General features: G+C 40.6%; 1 protein-coding gene across 1 annotated transcript in view; it reads left to right on the top strand.

The window, feature by feature from the left end:
* The window catches only part of LRIG3 (leucine-rich repeats and immunoglobulin-like domains 3), a 52,056-nt gene extending 30,066 nt beyond the window's left edge, over positions 1 to 21,990 (top strand). The window contains exons 4-19 of the mRNA XM_010855200.1: positions 1,393 to 1,524; positions 2,007 to 2,150; positions 3,175 to 3,318; positions 3,619 to 3,762; positions 4,193 to 4,336; positions 5,566 to 5,646; positions 6,673 to 6,744; positions 8,928 to 8,999; positions 9,509 to 9,672; positions 12,211 to 12,531; positions 14,333 to 14,614; positions 15,789 to 16,241; positions 17,215 to 17,373; positions 18,989 to 19,132; positions 19,224 to 19,499; positions 20,711 to 21,990. Of these exons, the coding sequence (XP_010853502.1) occupies positions 1,393 to 1,524; positions 2,007 to 2,150; positions 3,175 to 3,318; positions 3,619 to 3,762; positions 4,193 to 4,336; positions 5,566 to 5,646; positions 6,673 to 6,744; positions 8,928 to 8,999; positions 9,509 to 9,672; positions 12,211 to 12,531; positions 14,333 to 14,614; positions 15,789 to 16,241; positions 17,215 to 17,373; positions 18,989 to 19,132; positions 19,224 to 19,499; positions 20,711 to 20,955 (2,977 nt within the window). The 3' untranslated portion in view covers positions 20,956 to 21,990. The remainder of the gene's footprint in view (positions 1 to 1,392; positions 1,525 to 2,006; positions 2,151 to 3,174; positions 3,319 to 3,618; positions 3,763 to 4,192; positions 4,337 to 5,565; positions 5,647 to 6,672; positions 6,745 to 8,927; positions 9,000 to 9,508; positions 9,673 to 12,210; positions 12,532 to 14,332; positions 14,615 to 15,788; positions 16,242 to 17,214; positions 17,374 to 18,988; positions 19,133 to 19,223; positions 19,500 to 20,710) is intronic.
* The last annotated feature ends 713 nt before the right edge of the window (positions 21,991 to 22,703 follow it).

Raw genomic sequence — 22,703 nt, forward strand, 5'->3', positions numbered from 1 at the left:
AAGGCAGGAGGAGAAGGGGATGACAGAGGATGAGATGGTTGGATGGCATCACCAACTCAATGGATGTGAATTTGAGTAAACTCCGGGAGTTGGTGATGGACAGGGAGGCCTGACGTGCTGCAGTCCATGGGGTCGCAAAGAGTCGGACGTGACTGTGCAACTGAACTGAACTGAACTGAATGCCTAGAAATGGCAGCATGTGACTTATGACATACGAAGTTCCACTTAGAGCCTTCAGATTGTTTCGTTGTCCTTGGGCTGTGAAGAAAAGACCCTTCTGTTTAGGTACACTCTGCCATCATCCAAGCCTCTCTCCCTTGACATTTTATTTTCTCTTGCCTAGTAGATAATCTAAGAAGCCCAAGCTGCCTGGTCTGATACGACAGTTAAGATGGTTTTGCACATCAGTTTGGTTCCTGTTTTCTAGCAAGATTGTCATTTAATGTTGAATCTCCCCCTTGAAAACTGTTGTATTGATGACCGTTTGATAGCTTTGACTTGGCCTTTGTCTTGTTTATGTTTGTTTTTTCATTTGTGGTCTAGTGTAGTGATCTTCAGGAGAACTTTCCACGATAGTGGGGATGTTCTGTATGCGTAGTGATCCATTTGACTGATAGCAGGCAAATGTGGCTATTCAGGACCTGACGTGGCTACTGTGACTATGGAACTGAACTTTAACATTTAATTTTAATTTTAATGTAAAGAGCTATAGTAGCTGTGTGGCTTCCATATTGGACACCATGATCTGGTGTTTAAGACAGTGTCAAGCTTTTTTAAAATCTCCTTGTTCCCAGGGATTGTTTAGACTGGCGTGCTCTTAACTAATACTTTTGTAATATTCAAAACCTTGGAGTATATCCACTGGTTTTGAAGAATACAGCAATGCTTTGAAACTTGTTGTTTCTTAAAGAAAAAGAGATTTGTCCGTGATGGCTTTTAAAAAGCCCAATCTAATGAGTATTTAAGTTCATTTGCCCCTATAGTATGTATACTTTTCAAGGAAAGAAGTAGAAATGGATTAATAGGGAACTAACCAGTGTCCAGAATGCCAACTTCGTGCTAGTCATTTCACATCTCATTTCATAAAAATGATAAGGAAGAAAGACCATTAACAAAATAACAGAAAGAAAAAAATCAGTTTAAATGCATTGCATTCAGATACCCACAGCTGTTAAACACACCCAGATTTATATAGGAATGTTTTTCATATTTCTAACTTTATGGTCTATTATTTAGTGAAACATTGAAGTGACTAAAGAGTTGCTGTTTTAAAAGTGCTCTTTAGAGCAATCAGTTTTCCATATTTGTGAAGAACAAGTTAGAAATAGTATTTTTCACCTTTCAGATTGTTGTACCATTCATCCTGTTATCTGTGCCATTCTTTAAATCCAGAGCTGGAAACAAAATTGTGGAAATATTACCTGAACATCTGAGACAATTTCAGTCCCTTGAAACTTTGGACCTGAGTGGCAATAATATTTCAGAACTTAAAACTGCACTTCCACCCCTACAACTCAAGTATCTGTAAGTCAAGTTGTTTTTAACAAAATTTTCACCTGTGATGAAAATATTGTGCTACATTAAAAAAGAAACAACTTTAATGATAGAGACCAGATAGAGACTTTTTTTTTAACCACTGTCTTCATTTACTTTTTACACTTTTGGATTGCAAAAAATGAGATCTCTTTTGACTACTTAGAGGAACCAAGTGCTTCTTTAAAAAATTAATCGAAAGTAAGCCACTGGTGTGTTTTATTAATAAATGAATTTCACAAAAATTAGATAAGCGTCTCTAACAGATGTTTGTAATCTTCAAATGTTTTATTCACTCTTTCCCTAGAAATATGTGAATCATAGTTGATATTGGCCTTCAGCACCTAAAGAGTTAATTATTTTAATGTCCATTGTAACAAATAATGGCTCAGCCCTCTGAACAAGTGTTTCTGTACAGAGTATGCACGCACTTTAACTTCCCAAAGAGAAACTCAGCTTCAGACTTTCAACAGGTATATCAACAGCAATCGAGTCACATCCATGGAACCTGGGTATTTTGACAATTTGGCTAGCACACTCCTGGTGTTGAAGCTGAACAGGAACCGAATCTCAGCTCTTCCACCCAAGATGTTTAAACTGCCCCAACTGCAACACCTGTAAGTAAAATGTTTTCTTAGATATGGTGTCCTCACCTCCTCTAAACCCTTGGCATCTCCCCCCTAAAATCCACCACGTGGCAGAAGGAGTTTAGAAGCAAGGATGTAGCTACCTTTTCTCTGAGAGCTGGAGGTGTAGAATCTGAATCAGAAAGAGCCTTAGAAGTCACCCAATGCATTCTTCTGCCTGAGAAGGAAGGTTGGGTGTTCCTAAGACTGGAGGATGTAGTCACTGAACAACCTCCGTACAGAGACATCATGATGGCAGTGAAGATGTGACTGTCCATGGAGCTGCAGATGGCGAGGATAATACCAGCAACTGACTGCAGGGGCCCTGGTAGCTTAAGGAGCTACAAAGAACTGTCTCATTAGTAACGGTGGAGCCCTCTGAACAGGCTCCTACAATATAGTGGTTTTCAGCCTTGGCTGCACATTACAGACACTTGGGGAGCTTTTAAAAATCCCAGTGCCCAGGCCACACCCTACACCAATTACATTAGAACCTCTGGGAGTAGGATCCAGGCTTCAATAATTTTTTAAAACTCCCCAGGTATTTCCAGGGTGCCAACAAGATTAAGAATGACTGCCTCAAAGAGAAAGCATTAAACACAGGGCAAATCGTGACAGAGGGAAATCAACTTTTGTAAGCGGTTGAACAGGATAAGCTTGACGATCCTGCTCCTGAATAGACCTCATGTTTTAACATGATATTCAGTACTCCCATTCTGGATAACGTTAAAAACCGATATTAATATGTTTAGTTCTACACTGAATGGACAACAGTTTAGAAACTTCAAGTGCAGTCTGGTGTCCGTGTTTTATCATTCTGAAAATGCATCCCATGTGTCGGAAGGAAATTTGTTCACTGCTAATAAATCAAAATTCTTCTCAATAAAAATGTTTAGAAATTTAAAGTATCTTCTGTAATTTAATGCAGGCTAGTTTAACTGTATTGTCGTATGTCACATTTTATTACTGCCTCCAGAATTTGTCGTATAAGCTAACTGTTTAACATCCAATGCAGTGAACTCAACCGAAACAAGATTAAAAACATAGATGGGCTCACTTTCCAAGGGCTTGGTGCTCTGAAGTCTCTGAAAATGCAAAGAAACGGAGTGACAAGACTTATGGATGGAGCTTTCTGGGGGCTGAGCAACATGGAAATCTTGTAAGTGTGGGTGGTCAGTTCCTGCTCAGGCAGTGTGATCCTGAAATGCTCAGTAAGCTTTCAGCAGCTTTTCTTTGAAATCCTGTGTTACAGCCTCATCATTGATAATTTTATAATATTTAGTTTTGTTTCATGTGTTGTGACTGGGAATGTAGAAGCATAGTATTTTGTCGTGATATCTCTGTATAACAAAAGCTACACACCCCACTAGGCATATGTAATAGGTCGTAATCATGTCCCCTTTGAAGAGTCTCGATAATAAACTTAGGATCTTGCTTTTGACTGTCGTTGTCAATATAGGCAGCTGGACCATAACAACCTAACAGAGATTACCAAAGGCTGGCTTTACGGCTTGCTGATGCTGCAGGAACTTCATCTCAGTCAGAATGCCATCAGCAGGATCAGCCCTGATGCCTGGGAGTTCTGCCAGAAACTCAGTGAGCTGTGAGTAGCCTGCTATTCTCCTCAGGTTTGAGAGCAGGAATCATGCCAGAGCATGAGCTTCTTACCACTGATCTGTGAAATTTTCATAACAGAGTTTCCAAGGTGACAGCTTTTTTCTTTTTTGTTCACATGCAACCTAGGCATAGTTTTCTTGTGAGAAGTTGAAGCTGGCTTCAACTTCAGCAACTGCTGTTTCAGTTCTGTGGCACAGGGGCTAAAGCAATGGTGGTGATTTTCAAATAAAAAGATTTTAATTACTAGGATTAGAAATAATGTTTATCTGAGTATTATTAAGAAGGAGGAGTTTTAAAATAAGGATTATTGTGGTAATATATATTACCTGTTTTTTTTCCTACAAATCACTGCTTTGAATTAGAAAATAAAAGCTATTGTTGATTTTTTGTTGTTGTTGTTCGTTTTCTCTTTACAGGGACCTAACGTACAATCACTTATCGAGGTTGGATGATTCAAGCTTCCTGGGCCTAAGCTTGCTAAATACATTGCACATTGGGAATAACAGAGTCAACTACATTGCTGATTGTGCCTTCCGGGGGCTTTCCAGCTTGAAGACTTTGTAAGTTACACATTTTGCAAGTTACACATTTTGCTCTCTGTGCATGAAGCTGATTGGTTCCTAAGCATACCTACTTTTCTCCAAGCAGATTTCCTTTGTTGTGAAGGAAATGTGTACAGCCTCAGAAGAAGTGTCTTAATCTTTCCCAGATCAGTTTGATTAAAATCAGTCATTTCATCCATATGTGCTTCTTAGAGGGATTAGAAGAAACAGTGATCAGATTGGTGAGGTGATTACAGTTAGCCTTCTCAGGATCTCCAGGAAGTTGGTAACTGCTCAAGAGGCAAACAGTTTTAAATCCACTAATTTTTTCTTCGTAAAAACGCAGATTAAAAATTACCCAGAGCACGAAAGATATATAAAGGGCAGCAAAGGAAGATGCCTGTTTGTGAGACCAGTTCTATCCAGACTTGATCTCTGTCCCAAGAGAAGGAAGAGAGAGTGGGATTAATTGACCTTTGAAAAACCTCTCAAATATTCATTTGAATGTTGTGCAATGGGCTCTGGGTTTTTGCACTGTCAGAAACTTTTGCTCTGTACACTATTTGAAGCATTACATAATTGAAAAGTATGTTGTATGCTTTGGCAACCTGCTCCTTGTGTGGTTGGAACGGTGGTTTTAAAGTTCACCGTATTTTTCAGGCTATTCAAGTCTTTCAGAATTTAGTCATCTTGATAGAGGAGTTCATAGGACCAGAGTCAACTATCCTAATTTCAGGCAAAAGTGTAAAATGTTGTTGAGGGAGGAGGTCAGAAGTATGTTGAGGAGAAAAAGAGTTTTCTATTGTTTTGAAAGGGACAGAGATGATATGGGGAGTTATGAGGGATTTATTAGAAATTACATGATCTTTGCTTTCTAAGCATGTCTAATAGGGAATGCTTCCTTGGTGGCACAGTGGTTTAGAATCCACCTGCCAATGCAGGAGACACTGGTTTGATCCCTTATCCGGGCAGATTTCACATGCCACAGAGCAACTAAACCCATGAGCCACAACAACTGGGCCCTTACTCTAGAGCCCAAGGGCCACAACTGCTGAAGCCCACATACCCTAGAGAAAGCCCAGACACAGCAGTGAAGACCTACCCAGTGCAACTGTAAATTAATTAATTACATAAATAAAAAACCCAATCTCATCTGGGCCACTTTGATTTAAAAAAAAAAAAAAAAAAGGCCTGTATCTTTTGTTACATATCTGGTACCAGTTTCAGTATCTTTCCTTTTTAACTAGAGATCTGAAGAATAATGAAATTTCTTGGACCATTGAGGACATGAATGGTGCTTTCTCTGGGCTTGACAAACTGAAGCGCCTGTGAGTATGATTTGCTTCATAATTTGTGTCACTCTTTGACCCAAACATTTTGTTTTTTGTTTTTGGCCATGCTACATGGCTTGAGGGATCTTAGTTCTCCAACCAGGAATTGAACCCGGGGTCACAGCATTTGAAGCCCTGAGTCCAACCACTGGACCACCAGGGTGTTCCCTAAACATTTTATCTTAATCAGACTCAGTTCCACATACAAGTTGACATCTTTAAAGAGTTGTGAAAAAAGGTGCTTAATCTGGTTGATACCTTTTATCATTTCCCCAAATGACTGCTGTTATACAGGAAGTATATTAATTAGGTTTTCTTCCTTGATTATAGTGCTTTTACTCTGAAACTGGGTTATTGCAGCTGATTTTAATATCCAGATAAGAATTTTCAATTGTCTTGAGAGCTTAGACTCTTGGGATTACTGTTGTGTAAAGGTTAGTGCACTTACTAACTTCAGAATTTGAAATGTCACAGGAATGTTTAAACGAGGTGATCCAGTGACCATTGATCATTGGTGGGTTATCAGTGGATTCCAAGCAGTACAGGATAAAAACATGTTTCTATTTGGCCACAAAATGGCCTTGCAGATGGGCAAATTCTGTGTTTTAAATGAGTAACTTTCAAATTGACATCCATTTAGTTCTAAACTTCTGTGAGTAATGAAGGTATCCATGGAGTGGGTGGGTAAGGAGACAGTCTCCACTGTTACCTGCTTTATTTATGAGTGTTCTGAGACATTTTACTTGGAATAGGTTTCTGCCTCTTTAAAAAAAAATCACTGGTTTACCCATCAGAGTAATTTTTGAATACCTATTTTTGCTGGGTTCTCTGTCAAATGCTTTGCAACCATGCTGAACTGAAATCAGTATCATGGATATGTTTTTTAAGGATGTATTTTTTAATTGAAGAAAATAGAATATTCACAAATGGTTTAAAGAGCAGTTCTTTTCATGAGAATTGCACTCCAAAATGGCTTTTTACTAACTGTTCTATTATAACTTTTTTTTTTTTTTTTTTTAAAAGAATACTCCAGGGAAACCGGATTCGATCCATTACCAAAAAAGCCTTCACTGGTTTGGATGCATTAGAACATCTGTGAGTAGCAGGAGTTTAGTTACCTTAAAAGACAGTCTGCAATGGTTATCGCCTTATTTGTCATGGAAGATAACACAAACTAGAATGTAATTTTGTTGGTATCCTCTCATATAAAATGTACACATCTATCCATCCTTCGTCTATCTACCTACTTACTTGTCTGTCTATACCTGTATGAAAGTGTAAGTGCACAGATACATGTTTCTTTTGCATTTAAGGGTGTTTCTTTCCATCATTTTGGGGTTTTCTTTAGTTATGTTTCTCAAGCAGTGGCATATTTAATTTTTTTTAAAAAACTACTATTTCTTACGTACCCACTGCACATCAAGCATTATGTCAGGTATTTATATTTTTCAATCCTCACGAGAAAACTATTTAACAGCTATTGTTATTTCAATTTTTAAGTTAAGACATGGAGGTTCTAAGAGTTCCTTCCTTAAATTGAAGAGTTAAGAGGGTTACTTGCAAGATCAATAAAGACGATTCCCAGCCCCCCAACCCCAGTTCCTGCCCATGACTGGAGAGTTGTAACACTACTTGGAGAACTTTTGTTTGTTGTTGCTGTTGTTTAATTATAAAAAGCATGCAGCCTGTTTTTCCTTCTTTTATTCTTTCTCATTCTCTTTTGCTACTGACCTCTAAGTTAGCAGCTGGCAGGAGCTGGGCTCAAACCAGGGCAGCCTCTCCCATCATAGCAGCTGTCTCCTTCACAACCTCTGCCTGCCCGGGAGCTGGAGGCACACATTTCTGAAATGACAGTTAGGGACACAGATGTTTTCAGGTACGAAGAGCGGAAGCTAGCCAGCTTCAGTGGGAGTCAACACCTGCAGGAGCACAGAGCGCCAGCTTCTGATAACCATGGGTGAATGTATGTATTGATATGTACAGTGGGAGTCTGGAGCAGTATACAGTGTGTCCAGCCTGACTTGTAATGTTTATAGCCGAAGGTTTTATTATCTATTAACCTGGACAGTAGAAGTTATTTAAAATACACAATTGGTTTGTACCGTCACTGGTGCTGTGTGCATAGTTATTATCTGCACCACTTTCTTGTCATCTTCCCCTTGAGCCCTGGGTTGCAGAAAGCTCTGGACGGCCAGCCATGGCAGCAGTACCGCAGTCCGGGTTACAGTGGGGTGACTGTGCAGAGCAAAATTTGGAAGGGCGGGCCAGTATTGCTGGGCTTCCTGAAACAAGTTATTTTCAAAGGGAAACTAGCCAAAAGGGTTTGTCATCTGAGCCTTGCACTTTTGGGAAAGTGAAATTAGTGGATCCGTGGAGCATTAACTTCTCCTTCAGTTTCCTAAACCTTCATAACTCTCCCAGCGTCTTTCTTTGCCCACGTTTGGGACCTTGATTCTGTCTTCTCTTGCCCCTCATCTCATTCAGAATCCCCTTTGTCCACTCTGAATCCTGTAAAAGAAAACAGAGTAGTACAGGCGGGGAGGACTTTAATTCAGACTGCTTGTTAGCACCAGTGGGAAAAAAAATCAGCCCAGAATATTCTCTCATTTTATGAACGTCCTGCCTGAAGTGGTTGTTGGTTTGTTTGTTTGTTCTAGTAAGTACCTCTTGTCTGAACACCTACCTGTCTCCCCGTTAGTAAGTTGTATGTATCAGGAGAGGCTAGTGACTAAGAACGTCCGTTTTGAAATTGAAAATAATTGAGTTCAAATCTTATCTGCCCCTTTCATGCCGAGCCAAGGTGGTTATACCATCTTCTTTTTTGTGTTGCTGTGAGGAATAAAATGTAATAATGTGTAAACAAATATCACTTAACGTGGTTGCATGTCATAGAAGATATTCTATACGTGATGGTTTTTTAAAAGCATAATTATGAGGAATTTTAAATGTGTATTTAAGTTTCTAAAGTTTACTAATTTGAATAATGAGAAATACAAGAAAATAACACGGCAGAACAGGTTAGGCCCTTAAGAGTCAAAAAATCTGTATATGGTGATATAAAATCTCTCTCACCGTAACGGAATCTGCCTCTGAATCAGATATCCTTGTTCTTGAACACAAGCCTCCTGATGAGTCCTCGGATCACCCTATCTGTGCATTTCAGCACATAGAGTATTTTGGGGGTGGGTTGGGGGTAGGCAGCATGGGCCCAGCCTGTGCCTGCAGGCACACAGCGACTGTAATCTCCTCTCATGTATTTGATTTGGTGGCTTTTTCAGAGACCTGAGTGACAACGCAATCATGTCATTACAAGGCAATGCTTTTTCACAAATGAAGAAGCTTCAACAACTGTAAGCATTTCTTTTCTTTCCAAGAGTTTTCACGTAAAGCATTGAGGGGCCGACTGTCAAGGGATGGGGCATCCTGGATTATGTATCTGTAGAAAGCATGTGGCACGTTCATCACATTACTTAACTTTTATTACCAGAAAGCAGGAGGAGTGGGGTTTTTGTTCCATTTGTTGCAAAGAGGAGTTTCTTTTTCTCAGATACGCGATTTAAATTTGTGAGACCCAGTATAGCGCAATGCCTCATCATCGTAACCAGTTGTCAGTACTGAGATATTTTCAGCGTTGCTATACTTCTGTCTCTCCCATCAATAAGAACAGCACCACCACCAACAACAAAATAGTGCTAGTTCCCTGCCTTGCATTTTAAGATGCACTATAGAATATTTATTCCATGGGATGTGTGTATTTGGTTTCTCCATTCAATGCTTTGTTAATATTTACTTGAATTTAGTTTACTTGTAGAAATCTGCATTTCATACAAAACAGATTGAATGTAATTACTCTCCTCAGGCACTTAAATACATCAAGCCTTTTGTGCGATTGCCAACTGAAATGGCTCCCACAGTGGGTGGCGGAAAACAACTTTCAGAGCTTCGTAAATGCCAGTTGTGCCCATCCTCAGCTGTTGAAGGGAAGAAGTATTTTTGCTGTTAGTCCAGATGGCTTTGTGTGTGGTGAGTGGAACTGTGGTCTTTGCCTTTTATTCATTTTTCTTTTTTTTCCTCCCATTTGTCCAAAGAATGGATTTGCATAAATTTATATACCCTAAATGAGCTCTTATTTCTGCTGAGGTAGATGAGAATGGATCTGTAGTTTGCTGATGATTGCAGTTTTTATTTTTTTTCTGTAATTTCTTCCTCTTTGTGTTGGCATCAGGGTGGTCTGGTGGAAAGAGAGTGATGTTGTTATCTTGAGAGAATTGGAGGATAGCAGCAACCCTGCTACGTAATTGCAGGTCCCTAAATCTCAGTCTTCTAATCTGTGAAATGGGAATACTGCTGTCTGCCCTCCCCAGATCCAGGGGTTATTGAGAGGTTCTCTTGAGTTCAGTGAAGAGACTGACTTGAATCTTGTGCAGATGTTTACAGGGAATAGAAAGAGACAATTATTAGCTAGTGATTTATAGACTACTAAAAATTTTATTGTCATTGTTCAGCCGCTAAGTCGAGTCCAACTCTTTGCAACCCCATGGACTGCAGTATATCAGGCTCCTCTGTCCTCACCTGTCTCCCAGAGATTGCTCAGATTCATGTCCATTGAGTCACTGTTGCTATCTAAAATTTTACTGTTGGTGAGTAAAACATTACAAGTAACAGAAGGTTTGAGTTTATTATAAATAAATTTAAGGTCCATTGTTTTATTACACATCTAAGCCTCTTAGCATAGATGTCTGCTTACCCAATTTCAGAGAGCTAGTTAGCAGATCTGGCTCAGATACCCAGGTTTCCATCTCTCTGGTGCAGTCTCCTGTTTACTGCATTCAGTTCAGTTCAGTTCAGTCGCTCAGTCGTGTCCAACTCTTTGCGACCCCATGAATTGCAGCACCCCCGGCCTCCCTGTCCATCACCAACTCCTGGAATTCACTCAGACTCAGGTCCATTGAGTCAGTGATGCCATCCAGCCATCTCATCCTCTGTCGTCCCCTTCTCCTCCTGCCTCCAATCCCTCCCAGCATCAGAGTCTTTTCCAATGAGTCAACTCATTTGCCTTTAAATTTTATTTAAAACTGCCTTGCCTACAATTGTTTAGTTAACTACAAGAAAAACATTTTTTTTTTTGCATTGCTTCATTAAGTGGTGCCAACAGTTTCTGCAAATAAAATATCTGATGTAGCTTTTGGATCTAAATAAGCATTTGGCATTCGTTTGTAAGGGCCTAAGCTATTCCTTTTCCGTGGTCTTTATTTCTGAGTTCTCTAGTCTCAAGATACAACTCTCTGTTACTTTGAGAAATACATAGGTGTAGGTGTGTGTTTTTGTGTGTGTCACATCCATGGATTTTTCACTCCCTCCATTGTGAATCTGAACCTTGATTTACCAGATGAGAATTCTAGAACAGTCCTACAGAAAAAGAAACCATCCTGGTTACAACATGCAGGTGTGGCATTGGAAATTAGCTGCATTGGAGTTGTCAAAGGGTTCTCCATACCCTGTTCATACACACACGTACACACACACGCACACACATGCGTGCATCATTTTTTCAGTGCACCCAAATAATATATTTGGTTGATTTAAGATGCTTCCTTCTGGGTGTGGACCATCTCTGAGAAACTGAAGTTCAGAAAGGTAACTTTTCCAAAAAGTAACAGAACTAAATATAACTGTTTGTAATGACAGAGCTGCTTATCTGTAATTCTAATGTAGCTCTGACAGTGCAGTGCAGCGGCCTGATGGACTGTCCACCCTAAACTCCAGGCTGGAACCAGGGGCCCATAGAGAGCTTGAGGGATGCTTTGTCTTTCACTGCAGGTTTGTTTTCTCCTGCTCTACCTAAAAATGACTGCTCTTTGGGTTTCCTCGTGGCTCAGATGGTAAAGAATTTGCCAGCAATGCAGGAGACCCAGGCTCTATCCCTGGGTCAGGAAGATCCCCTGGAGAAAGGACTGGCTGCCCACTTCAGTATTCTTTCCTGGAGAATTCCATGAACAGAGGAGCCTGGCGGGCTGCAGTCCATGGAGTCTCAAAGAGTTGGACACGACTGAGTGACTAACACTTAATAAGAGTTCTAGTTTTGGTAAATGGAATGTTTATTGCTGTCTTTAGTGATACGGATTATCATAATTGAAATTAGATTTCTTATTTTTTTGCTTCTTATTTGTGGAGAACATGGGGGAAAATGCAGTTCCTGATAGTGGCATTTAAAGGTGATCCATGAGCCTGAACGTGTCTTAACCAATTTCTTCTTGTATTTCTGCAAGAAAAAAAAAAAGACAGGAGGTCTGGAGTAAACTGTATTCCAAAATATCAGTCTCCTCTCAGTTAGTGATGTGTAAATAGGTCTCAGTCTCTATTTGGAATGAATGAATGACTTTATACACTCTCTCCCAGCCTGTTGTTTCAACACTGGGACTGCTAGTCCATCTGTGAAACATACACAAAGTGTAAAACCTAAGCCACTGTTTGTTTTGAGTTTCTTGGTGTTCCAATCTGAGAGCATTTGGACTCTCAAGCTTTAAAGCTGTTTTGTTTCTTCCTCTCCATTTTGAACAGATGATTTTCCTAAACCCCAGATCACGGTTCAGCCAGAAACGCAGTCGGCGATAAAAGGTTCCAATTTGAGTTTTATCTGCTCGGCTGCCAGCAGCAGTGACTCCCCAATGACTTTCGCTTGGAAAAAAGACAATGAACTACTGCACGATGCTGAAATGGAAAATTATGCACACCTCCGGGCCCAAGGTGGCGAGGTGATGGAGTACACCACCATTCTTCGACTCCGTAACGTGGAATTTACCAGTGAAGGGAAATACCAGTGTGTCATCTCCAATCACTTCGGTTCATCCTACTCTGTCAAAGCCAAGCTCACAGTAAATAGTATGTGATCTGACTTTTCCTCTTGCATTTAAAGATACGTTTTTATGAAACAGAAAGTACCTGGTCTCTTCTCTTTCTCTTATTGCCAACCCTGTCCTCTGCTCTCAGAGTTCTCCACCTAAACCCTGCCTTTCCCTACCTCTCAACTCCACATTATTAATATTCTTGGTATGTGTGCCTGAGCTAGCTGTTCTTGTATTGAAGACCCCATGCTTATAACCCAGATAAACCATACACTTTTTGTTCTTTGAGAGTTCATGGTGTGCTTGATCTGATGAGGAAGACCATGAAGAACAGAGTTAAAGGATATCACCTTTTTCTAAAATTCAGATATAGTTGATTTATAGTATTGTGTTAGTTTCAGGTATGCAATAAAGTGATTCAGTTATATGTATATTTTTTCAAATTATTTTCCATTATAGGTTATTACACGATATTGAATATAGTTCCCTGTGTTTTATGGGAAATCCTAGATGCTTATCTGTTTTATGCTGTTGGTATCTGTTAATCCCATTCTCCTAGTTTATCTCTCAGCCCCTTTCCCCTTTGGTAACCATAAGTTTGTTTTCTGTGTTTGTGAGTCTGTTTGTTTTATATACGTGGATTAATTTGTGTTATTTGTTTAGGTTCCAGATATAGGTGATATAGTCTTTGTCTGTCTGACTGACTTCACTAGTATGAGAATTTCTAGGTCCCCGCCCATGTTGCTGCAAATGACATTATTTCATTCTTTTTTAATGACTCCTAGTCCGTTGTATGTATATACCACATCTTCTTAAATCATCTGCTGAAGGGTACTTGGCTTGTTTCTATGTCTTTGTTATTGTAAATAGCACTGCTGTGAACATTGGAGTACATGTATCTTTTAGAATTCGAATTTTCGTCTTTTCTAGACATGTGCCCAAGGAGTGGAATTTCTGGGTCGTCATAAGGTCACCGTGTTTTTAGTTTTTTAAGAAACCTCCATACTGTTTTCTGTAGTGACTGCACCAGTTTACATTCCCATCAACAGAACACACCACCTTTAGCTTAGAGATCTCGGTTTGAGTCCTGCCTCTCCTGCTGTCAGCTGTGGGACTCTCAGCAAGTTGCTTAACCTCTCTGTATCTCCATTTCTACATTTTTCAAATAGGAATAATAGTACCTACCTTACAGAGGTATACTTGTGAAATAAACTGATTTGTGTAAAGGACTCAGCAGAATGCCTGGAATAGAGTAAGTGCTCAGTAGATGCAGTAAGCAATTAGCTGCTGCTGATGAGATGTCTCAGCCTGTGCTTTGTGTGGCAAGTAGACAGTTTTGAAGTTTATCATTTCATTGTTTTTATTGTCCATAGTAGAAGATATGGCTCATTGATGTGTTCATTCCACAAATAACTGCTGAGGCCTGACACATAGAACAGAAAATTGTAGGGTAAAATGCATGTCTAAAGTCATAGAATGTTAGAGCCAGGAGGAACTTTAAAAAAAAATAAAAGAGTGGCTAGGGTACAGACAGATGAACTGATTTGCCTAAGGTCTCATAGATAATTATTAAGGAAACTAAGTGGCTGGAAAATAGCAGAAAGACCATCAGTGTGAAGCTTAGGTGACCTGTTTCATCCTGACTCGGTCATTTCTGTACCTGTGTAACCTTGAGGAGCTTCTTGATCACTCCATCTCTTGCAGTTGGAAACAACCCCTGTCTCACTATGTCAGGGACATTTGCAAGTATCCCAAAAAAGCGGGGGCTGAGGGGGGGATGAAAATGAACCCCCTAACTCTAGAATGCTAATGCCCCCATGTTGTATTTCTTATTTCAGTGCTTCCTTCGTTCACCAAAACCCCCATGGACCTCACCATCCGTGCCGGGGCCATGGCCCGCTTGGAGTGCGCTGCGCTGGGACACCCAGCCCCTCAGATAGCCTGGCAGAAAGACGGGGGCACGGACTTCCCGGCCGCGAGGGAGAGACGCATGCACGTGATGCCTGAGGATGATGTGTTCTTCATTGTGGATGTGAAGATAGAGGACATCGGGGTGTACAGCTGCACCGCCCAAAACAGTGCCGGCAGCATTTCCGCAAATGCAACTCTGACTGTCCTCGGTGAGTGGATGCTTTCAGATTCTGTGATGCATATTAGTCCTTAGGATACCAGCTCACCCAAAGGCCCTAAGAAGTTCCAGAACTCGGAACGGGGAGGGCTGATCTGTAGGACAGTGCCCTTTCCTGGAGGCGACACTGGCTTCTCAGAAGCTTTCAGGTCGGGGAATACATCACACCTTTAGACCTGTGGGCAGTGAGATGAATCTGCCCCCTCCCTTCTGAGGAGGGAGAAGAGTAATGCTTTGATGCTCTCCCTTTTTTCTGGAATTACCTTTCTCTACTCTTTCCATTATACAATCTGTACTTAAAGTCTTAACAGTTTAAAGAATATAAAAAAAAAAAATAAGTATCTGAATAAATTCAGAGGGGCCTCTTTTCCTCAGCCTCCCATACCACTCTGGAAATGAGTTCATCCTTTATCATTTACTTTGTTGTTCTTCAGTCACTCAGTTGTGTCCAGCTCTTTGCAACCCCATGGGCTGCAGCACGTCAGTCTTCCCTGTCCTTCCCCATCTCCTGGAGTTTGCTCAAACTCATGTCCATTGAGTTGATGATGCCATCCAACCATCTCATCTTCTGTCTTCCCCGTGTCTTCATGCTCTCAATCTTTCCCAGCATCAGGATCATTAACCTAAATAGATGCCTTCTAAAAATGTGAGCATGTTAATCATATATGTATATCTTTGAAAGAGTAAATCAGGGTAAACCTTATGAACACCAAATAATAAAAGTAAATTATTTTCAGAATTTTAATACAGGTGGGGACATCTAGCACTAGAAAGTTTCCCTTTAAAAATTTAAACATTCTGATGTTTTTCATCCATCAACACACCCTTGTGCTTAATATTATTTTTATGCATTTTCTATTTCTAAAATATGTCTAAAATGTTTTGCTTTGCCTGACTTCCATCATTCCCCAATCTTGCCAAGAATGAGGGAGACTAAGTGAGAAACAGTAAATATTATCCTTAACTGGTGTTGTAAGGAGATGACAGCCAAGTGATGAAATGAAAGCCCAGATGTCATCCATGTTCAAGGTTTTAAAGAGGCATGGGCGTGAAGCTGTGGGAGAATCCAGTTTCAGCTCCCCTTTGAATAAATCGAAGCACGAGATCTTATGCTGTGTAAACCCTAACTTCATGTCAGAGATTAAAAGCCTAACTTGTCATTTCAGAGACACCGTCGTTCTTGCGGCCCCTGTTGGATCGAACTGTAACCAAGGGGGAAACGGCTGTCCTGCAGTGCATTGCAGGGGGGAGCCCTCCCCCCAAGCTGAACTGGACCAAGGATGACAGCCCCTTGGTGGTCACCGAAAGACACTTCTTCGCAGCAGGCAACCAGCTGCTAATCATTGTGGACTCTGACATCAGCGATGCCGGGAAGTACACGTGTGAAATGTCTAACACCCTGGGCACTGAGAGAGGCCACGTGCGCCTCAGCGTGATCCCCACCCCAACCTGCGACTCCCCTCAGATGACGGCCTCGTCCCTGGACGACGACGGCTGGGCCACCGTGGGCATCGTGATCATCGCGGTGGTTTGCTGCGTGGTGGGCACGTCACTCGTGTGGGTGGTCATCATCTACCACACACGGCGGAGGAACGAAGACTGCAGCATCACCAACACAGGTGTGTCCACAGAAGCCTGGCACGGGGCGCAGGAGTCGTGTGTGTGTTTGTCCTGCCAAGATTTGCTTCTGAGTGTGTCTGTCGCAATCTGAGGCCACGTCACAAGGGTGACTCATTTGTTTCAAGCTGGGCAACTATGGTTAGCTAAAAATAACACCCCGGCCCAGAATAAAGCTGATGGCTAAAGATGAGTGCTTTTTGTCAGAACTTCATCAGAACAGCATGTGGGCTGTGAAAGCCCATGCAGAGCTTCGGGTAGCGCACACCCTCAGATGCTGGTGGAGGGCCAGAAACAGCCTTCAAGTCATGAGGCTTACCCTCGGCCATTGTCTTGGCCCTTGCCAGCACGTGTGCATGTGTGTGTGTGCAGGCATCTAGGATAAAGGGACTTTGATTGTATAGGCAAACTCTTGTATCACTGAATAATACAAAGTCAGGAATATGGCAGAAATCAAGCTTAGATAGTATCTAAAATACTGTCTCATGAAAATTATTTTTATCTTTGTAAGCATTTGTTGTCTTTGAAAGTTGGGAGGAGTGGGACTTCCCTGGTGGTCGAGAGGTTAAGAATCCATCTTCCAATGCAGGGGGCTCAGGTTCGATTCCTGGTCAGGGAACTGAGATCCCCACATGGCGCAGGGCCACTAAGCCCATGTGCCACAACTAGGGAAGCTTGGACAATGCACCGAAGAGCCTGTGCACTGCAGCGAAAACCCAGTGCAGACAAAAATTTAAAAAAATAAAATAGAAGTAAATTTGAGAGGAGGATCCCACAGGCCACAAAGCAGAAAATCAGCTGAGGTGCCCCAGAGCAGCAGAGCCCTGGTGTGCTGTCCATCAAGACGGTTTTGCAAGGGTAGATTGATTTGATTTAAACAGAAAACAAAACAAAAGCTTATATACCATTCATCGGGGGAGCCTGTGTGGCAGTTGTGACCATTCTTGGTTCATAGAACACTGTTGTTGATTACAGATGAGACCAACTTGCCAGCTGATATCCCGAGTTATTTGTCATCTCAGGGAACATTAGCGGACAGACAGGACGGGTACATCTCCTCAGAAAATGGAAGCCACCACCAGTTCGTCACTTCTTCTGGAGGCGGATTTTTCTTACCACAGCATGATAGTAATGGTACGTGTTTAAAACGGAACATGGGCTATTGGCATTTTGAAATAATCCTTTGGAAAGTTCAAATACAATGTTAATTTCCACAGGGAATTGATAGACTCATATATTTAGGACCTGGCCCAAAATCACTAGCAAAGCTGATATTAAATAGTTCTAAGCCTTTCTTTTAAATACTAGAAAAATCTTTGTTTCTAGCAATAAAAGAAGACAAGTAGCTTAGGTAAAATTTAATTCCTCCATGCGATGTAGTATTTCCTTTATGTTGTAAATGTTCTTTGGCCCTGAATGTTCTTCTTACTTCAGTGACACTAACTGGTGTCATGCATGGTCTCAAAAGTCAAATGATTTAAAATCATTCTGTTAGAGACTTATAATTCTGACTCTCACTTTAAGAACTGTATAAAGAATTATAATGGAGGGTGCATAATATAAGAGCATCAGCTTGGTTCAAGGCCCACTTCTGACACTTACTCCCTGTGTATCCTTGGGCAATTATAATTCTTCCCTATTAGGTTGTTGTGAACACTAGATAAAATGATAGTATATGGTGCTTGGCACATATTAAGTGCTTAGTAGAAGCTATTGACATTTTAGCATCTTTTCTCACAAGTGTTGATTGAGTATATGCTCTGTGGTGGACTCCATAGTTCAGAGGGAAGAATGTTTCCAGTTTTACAGTTTAGTCAGCAGTGAGACAAAAAATTCAACAAATAATTGCAGAGAGCTTGACAAGGCAGTGATCGAGAGCATAGAGATAGAAGAGAAGATTGAAGCATAAAAGCAGTTGTTCTGATTAGACTCATTTGCTTGCAAAGAGCAGAAGCCCAAGCTCACTTGAATAGAGCCAGGTTTACTGAAAAGGGATTTTAAAAAGTAAAGGGACAGAACTGGCGCATGATAGTGCCATGTCTGCTGGGTGCTGGGGCTGGAGGTCAGGCCTCTCTCAGAATAGAGACAGCCAGTGGTATGAAATCACATTCTACACATTTGCTTCTCGCTGAGACCACTCCCCACAAGGACTGCCCAGTTCCTGCTGCCCGGGTACATGGTCCATTGTGGCATCTCTCACCCTCATGATGTCTCTTGTCCTTCAGCTGCTGGGTCCCCTGCTAACCAGAATATCATTTCTGGGTTGCTTAGCGCAGAAAACTCATGATAGGTTTCTGTTTGTTTTTTTTCTTTTTGGCTGACTTCATCTTTGAGCCGGGCATTAAGAGGTCATTGGTTAAGTGCCAGTACCTCATCCTGGTCATCAGTGACTTTGTGGAGGAAGCAGGCAGTGCTGGTTTGGTGGCTCAAACCATCGCTGCTTCAGCCACAGAGTCCATGCATAGATCGGTTTCTCTTGGAAACCAGGGGGTGGGGTCACCGATGAGGTTAACACATCCAGTTCAATGGTTCATCAAGTTCTCTTCTAGTAAGATATCATAAACTTATTTAATCACTAATCTATAGGCATCATTAAATTTTGAAAAAACCCTTCTGTAAATTTCTGCAGTATTTCCTTTGTATAATATTCTGTCTGAACTTTTCATCTATAAATATGGAAACTCAAAAGTGAAGAGATGGCTGAATGGTAATTGAACTTACGGTTCAGTGATTAAGACGTGTTTTAAAGGGACATGCCACATTGACAACAGCAGTGAAGCCGATGTGGAAGCTGCCACAGACCCGTTCCTTTGTCCCTTTTTGGGACCCTCAGGCCCTGTGTATTTGAAGGGGAGCGTGTATGGCTCAGATCCTTTTGAAGCCTATCATACAGGTATGTAGTTTTCATTTCTTGAGTTCTGTTTCCTGGAGAGACCTCTAGAAGCATTAACTCTGTCTCCCGATATTGTCCCCATTTTTAAAAGGTTGTGGTCCTGACCTGAGATCAGCTTTAATGGACCACTATGAGCCCAGTTACATAAAGAAGAAGGAATGCTACCCATGTCCTCATCCTTCAGAGGAATCCTCCGAGCAGAGCGTCAGTGATACAGGATGGCCTTCTCATGCGAAGAAGTTACTCAGCTCTTCTTATTCTCAACATGAAGGACCTGGAATGAACAACTTATGTCTGAACAAGTCTTCTGCAGATTTTAGTCCAAGTCCAGAGCCACCATCAGTTACTTTGAGTAATTCTTTCATGGGTAAGTTTATTAAATTATTAGATACCTTGACTCCAGACCCACATTGCAAGTTGCACGGGGGAGAGCCATGAGAGTTTTGAATGCCAGACGTGAAGAATAGTTTCTGGTGTGTATATCTATCTTTTTTAATGGTGCTGTTGTGACATCCTATTAATTAGTATCCTTGTTTCTAAAAGCAGAGGCAGACATGGGGATTTTACTTGATTAGGTATTTAATCCAACACTAAGCCTTAGGAACTTTCTGGGCAACTCTGTGTGTGGCATCGCCTTGAAGACAAGAGTTTTGGAAGTGACTGAGGATCGCAGTTTGTCAGTCATGTGGAAAACGTGGTTTTGGGCTACAGCAGCCTCTGGGGTGGAGTTGTGTGCACGGCATGACTGCGGTTTGGGATGTCTGCTGGCTTATAACTAAACCCACAGTCAGAGTGCAGACGGCGTCCTACCTGGCAACAGCCACTCGTCAGCCAGGCTGGGCTGCCTCCTACAGAGGAGGCTGTTGGAATCCTAAAGCCCACAGGGGTGGCCGTGGACACTGGCTGACACCGAGATTCATTTCTGAAGTTTTTAGTCTAGTGCATGAGGACGATTGAGTGGAAGAACTGAGATCATCTTTTTGCTGCATGGAAATGTGGAAAAATGAACCACAACTTCTAAAAAAAAAATTAGAATTTTTAAGGATTTTACCCAACTTTAAGAAATGTCATGTTTTCTCATGGTATCATTATTTATATTCCTTTTTTTAAAAATGAATAATAATTTTTATAGGGCCTAGGAGAGAATTTGAGTCAATAGAATTATTATTTGCTACTGAGGAAGAAAGGGCAAGACATACGGGTTATTTTGAGAGAAGCTTTCTGTGCTGAGGCACAGTTTACTTGTACATGGTGGAGAATGGTGGGCTTTTAGTGAATACAGGATCTGGAACTTCTATTGGGGAACTTGCTGCTGATAATATTACTATAGGTCCTGAAAGTAGAAGAGAAGGGCTGCTTGTATTCAGTGGATGTATGTGTCAGAGGGGTGCACACGCCTTCAGCCCCACTCTATAAGGTCTCTGTCCATAGCACAAGAATATAGCCATCTACCTGAATCCCATAACATGGACTTGAAAGTTCCACCCATATTTACAGGGAAAGATGCCCCTTCATTTGAAATGCATTCTGTTGATTGCTCCAAAAGGGCCCTGTGCTCAAGGGGTTTCTTTTTTTCAGGAACATTTGGAAAGCCTCTGAGGAGACCTCACCTGGATGCCTTTTCAAGCTCTGGGCAGTCATCGGATTGTCAGCCAAGAGCCTTTCACTTGAAAGCTCGTTCTTCCCCGAACTTGGACTATGAGTCAGAGGAAGATGGGAAAGAAAGGACAGATTTTCAGCAAGAAAATCACACATGTACCCATAAACAGACCTTAGAAAGCCACAGGACTTCAAATTTTCAGTCTTTTGACTTGGACACATAAACTAATGAGACCAAGGACAAGTTCTAACATACTACCTCAAGTGGACTTTTATTTAAAAGAGAGAGAGAAGCCTATGTTTTTAAATGGAACTATGAATTTTAAAAGGATAAAATGTCTTATTTATACAGATAGACAAAAATTACAAAAAGGCATAAAAATTTTATACTGGGAGTATCTTTCATATAGGAATACCTTTACTATTTTATAACTTTGCTTTATGCAGAAAATATCTTAATGTAAATTAATGGTATAAATCCATGACTATTTTATGTATTTTTATAATGCCAGATTCCTTTTTATCGAAAATGAGTACTAAAGCATTTTAAACAATAACTGTCTTGTACGTTTTTTGAATAGAGGTCACTCCATTTTATTTTGCATGTTCTTAATAAAATGTCTCATTTTGATCCCAAACCCCATCTATCCAATAACAATCTTCATTGTTTTCAGCGCATTTTAGGCATAATTAGTTCATATTATCATGTCTCACATTGGTGGAAATTACATTCAGCACATTAAAATATGAGCAAATGATCATTCTGCATACCTCCTGGGGTTGTTGTATTATAGACTCAAATCAAATTAGTGTATGTGAAAGCCCATTGTAAAATGAGAGGGAGCTACGAAGGTTTGAGGTATATGTATTGATTTCTTAACTCTACAAACAAAAAGATGTGTCGTTGCAGTCCAGTGTTATATAGTACAACCACCGTTGCTTAAATCACTGCTCAAGCCATGTTTCCTTAATTATCATAATACTTTATGTGGTCTAATGCTTTGTGCGTTTCCAGATAGTTTCACATACCCCATCCCTTTAATTATAACAAGACGGTGGTTTATTGCCCATTTCTATAGTTAAAATGTCTGTAGCAGATGTGGGGTTTCATCGTCTGTTCCAGGTTGTAATGGGATGCTGGTGGAATTCTTTCCTGTTCTTATTGATTTTCTGCTGGACAAGCAGTTCTTACAGAAAAGGCACTCTTCAGCTATCCAGCAACACTGTTTAAGAATTAAAATACTTTTCTAATTTGGTCATCATGGCTCTATTTGTTAAAAACTCAGTATAGAATCTGTTACTTAAACATATACAATTATTATAAATACTTGTTTTAAGCAGTGTTTAGGTGAAAATGTTGCTATATGACTGTCATATATACACACACATACAGAAAATTACACATTTCCAAAATTAAATAACGTAGTTTGAAGGAATTGAAACAAGCATTAAGTTTAATAATTTAGATGATCAAACTGTTTTTCCCCTTAGCAAATCTTAAGATTGGCATTGAAGAAGTTAATATAGTACATTAAACTTTATTTTTTTATTTTATTTTTTTTTATTTTATTTAACTTTACAATATTGTATTAGTTTTGCCATATATCAAAATGAATCTGCCCATCCTGAACCTTCCTCCTTCCTCCCTCCCCATACCATCCCTCTGGGTCCTGTTGAAGGTGTGACTTTGTCATTGTCAGTTCTTTGAACTACATTTAAAAACACATATAAGAAAAGCAGATTCATCTCACAGGATATGTTGGGGGTGAAGTTTCCCTCTTTAGTGAGTTTTGTGTTTTGTTTTTTGTGAGCCAGAAGCCTGGAACCCAGACTGCAATAATATCTTCTTTCCTTTAATTTAGATAACAGAGTCCAAGACAGGAAGTTGATCCTTCCTGGGACAACCAGTGACTAAGAGCAGAAAGTGATTTCGTATGCTTTGGCTTTATCATATGGCCAAATTTTCAAAATC

The sequence above is a fragment of the Bison bison genome, unplaced genomic scaffold (genome assembly GCF_000754665.1).
Source record: "Bison bison bison isolate TAMUID 2011002044 unplaced genomic scaffold, Bison_UMD1.0 scf7180017864359, whole genome shotgun sequence".
In the NCBI taxonomy this organism is placed as follows: Eukaryota; Metazoa; Chordata; class Mammalia; order Artiodactyla; family Bovidae; genus Bison; species Bison bison.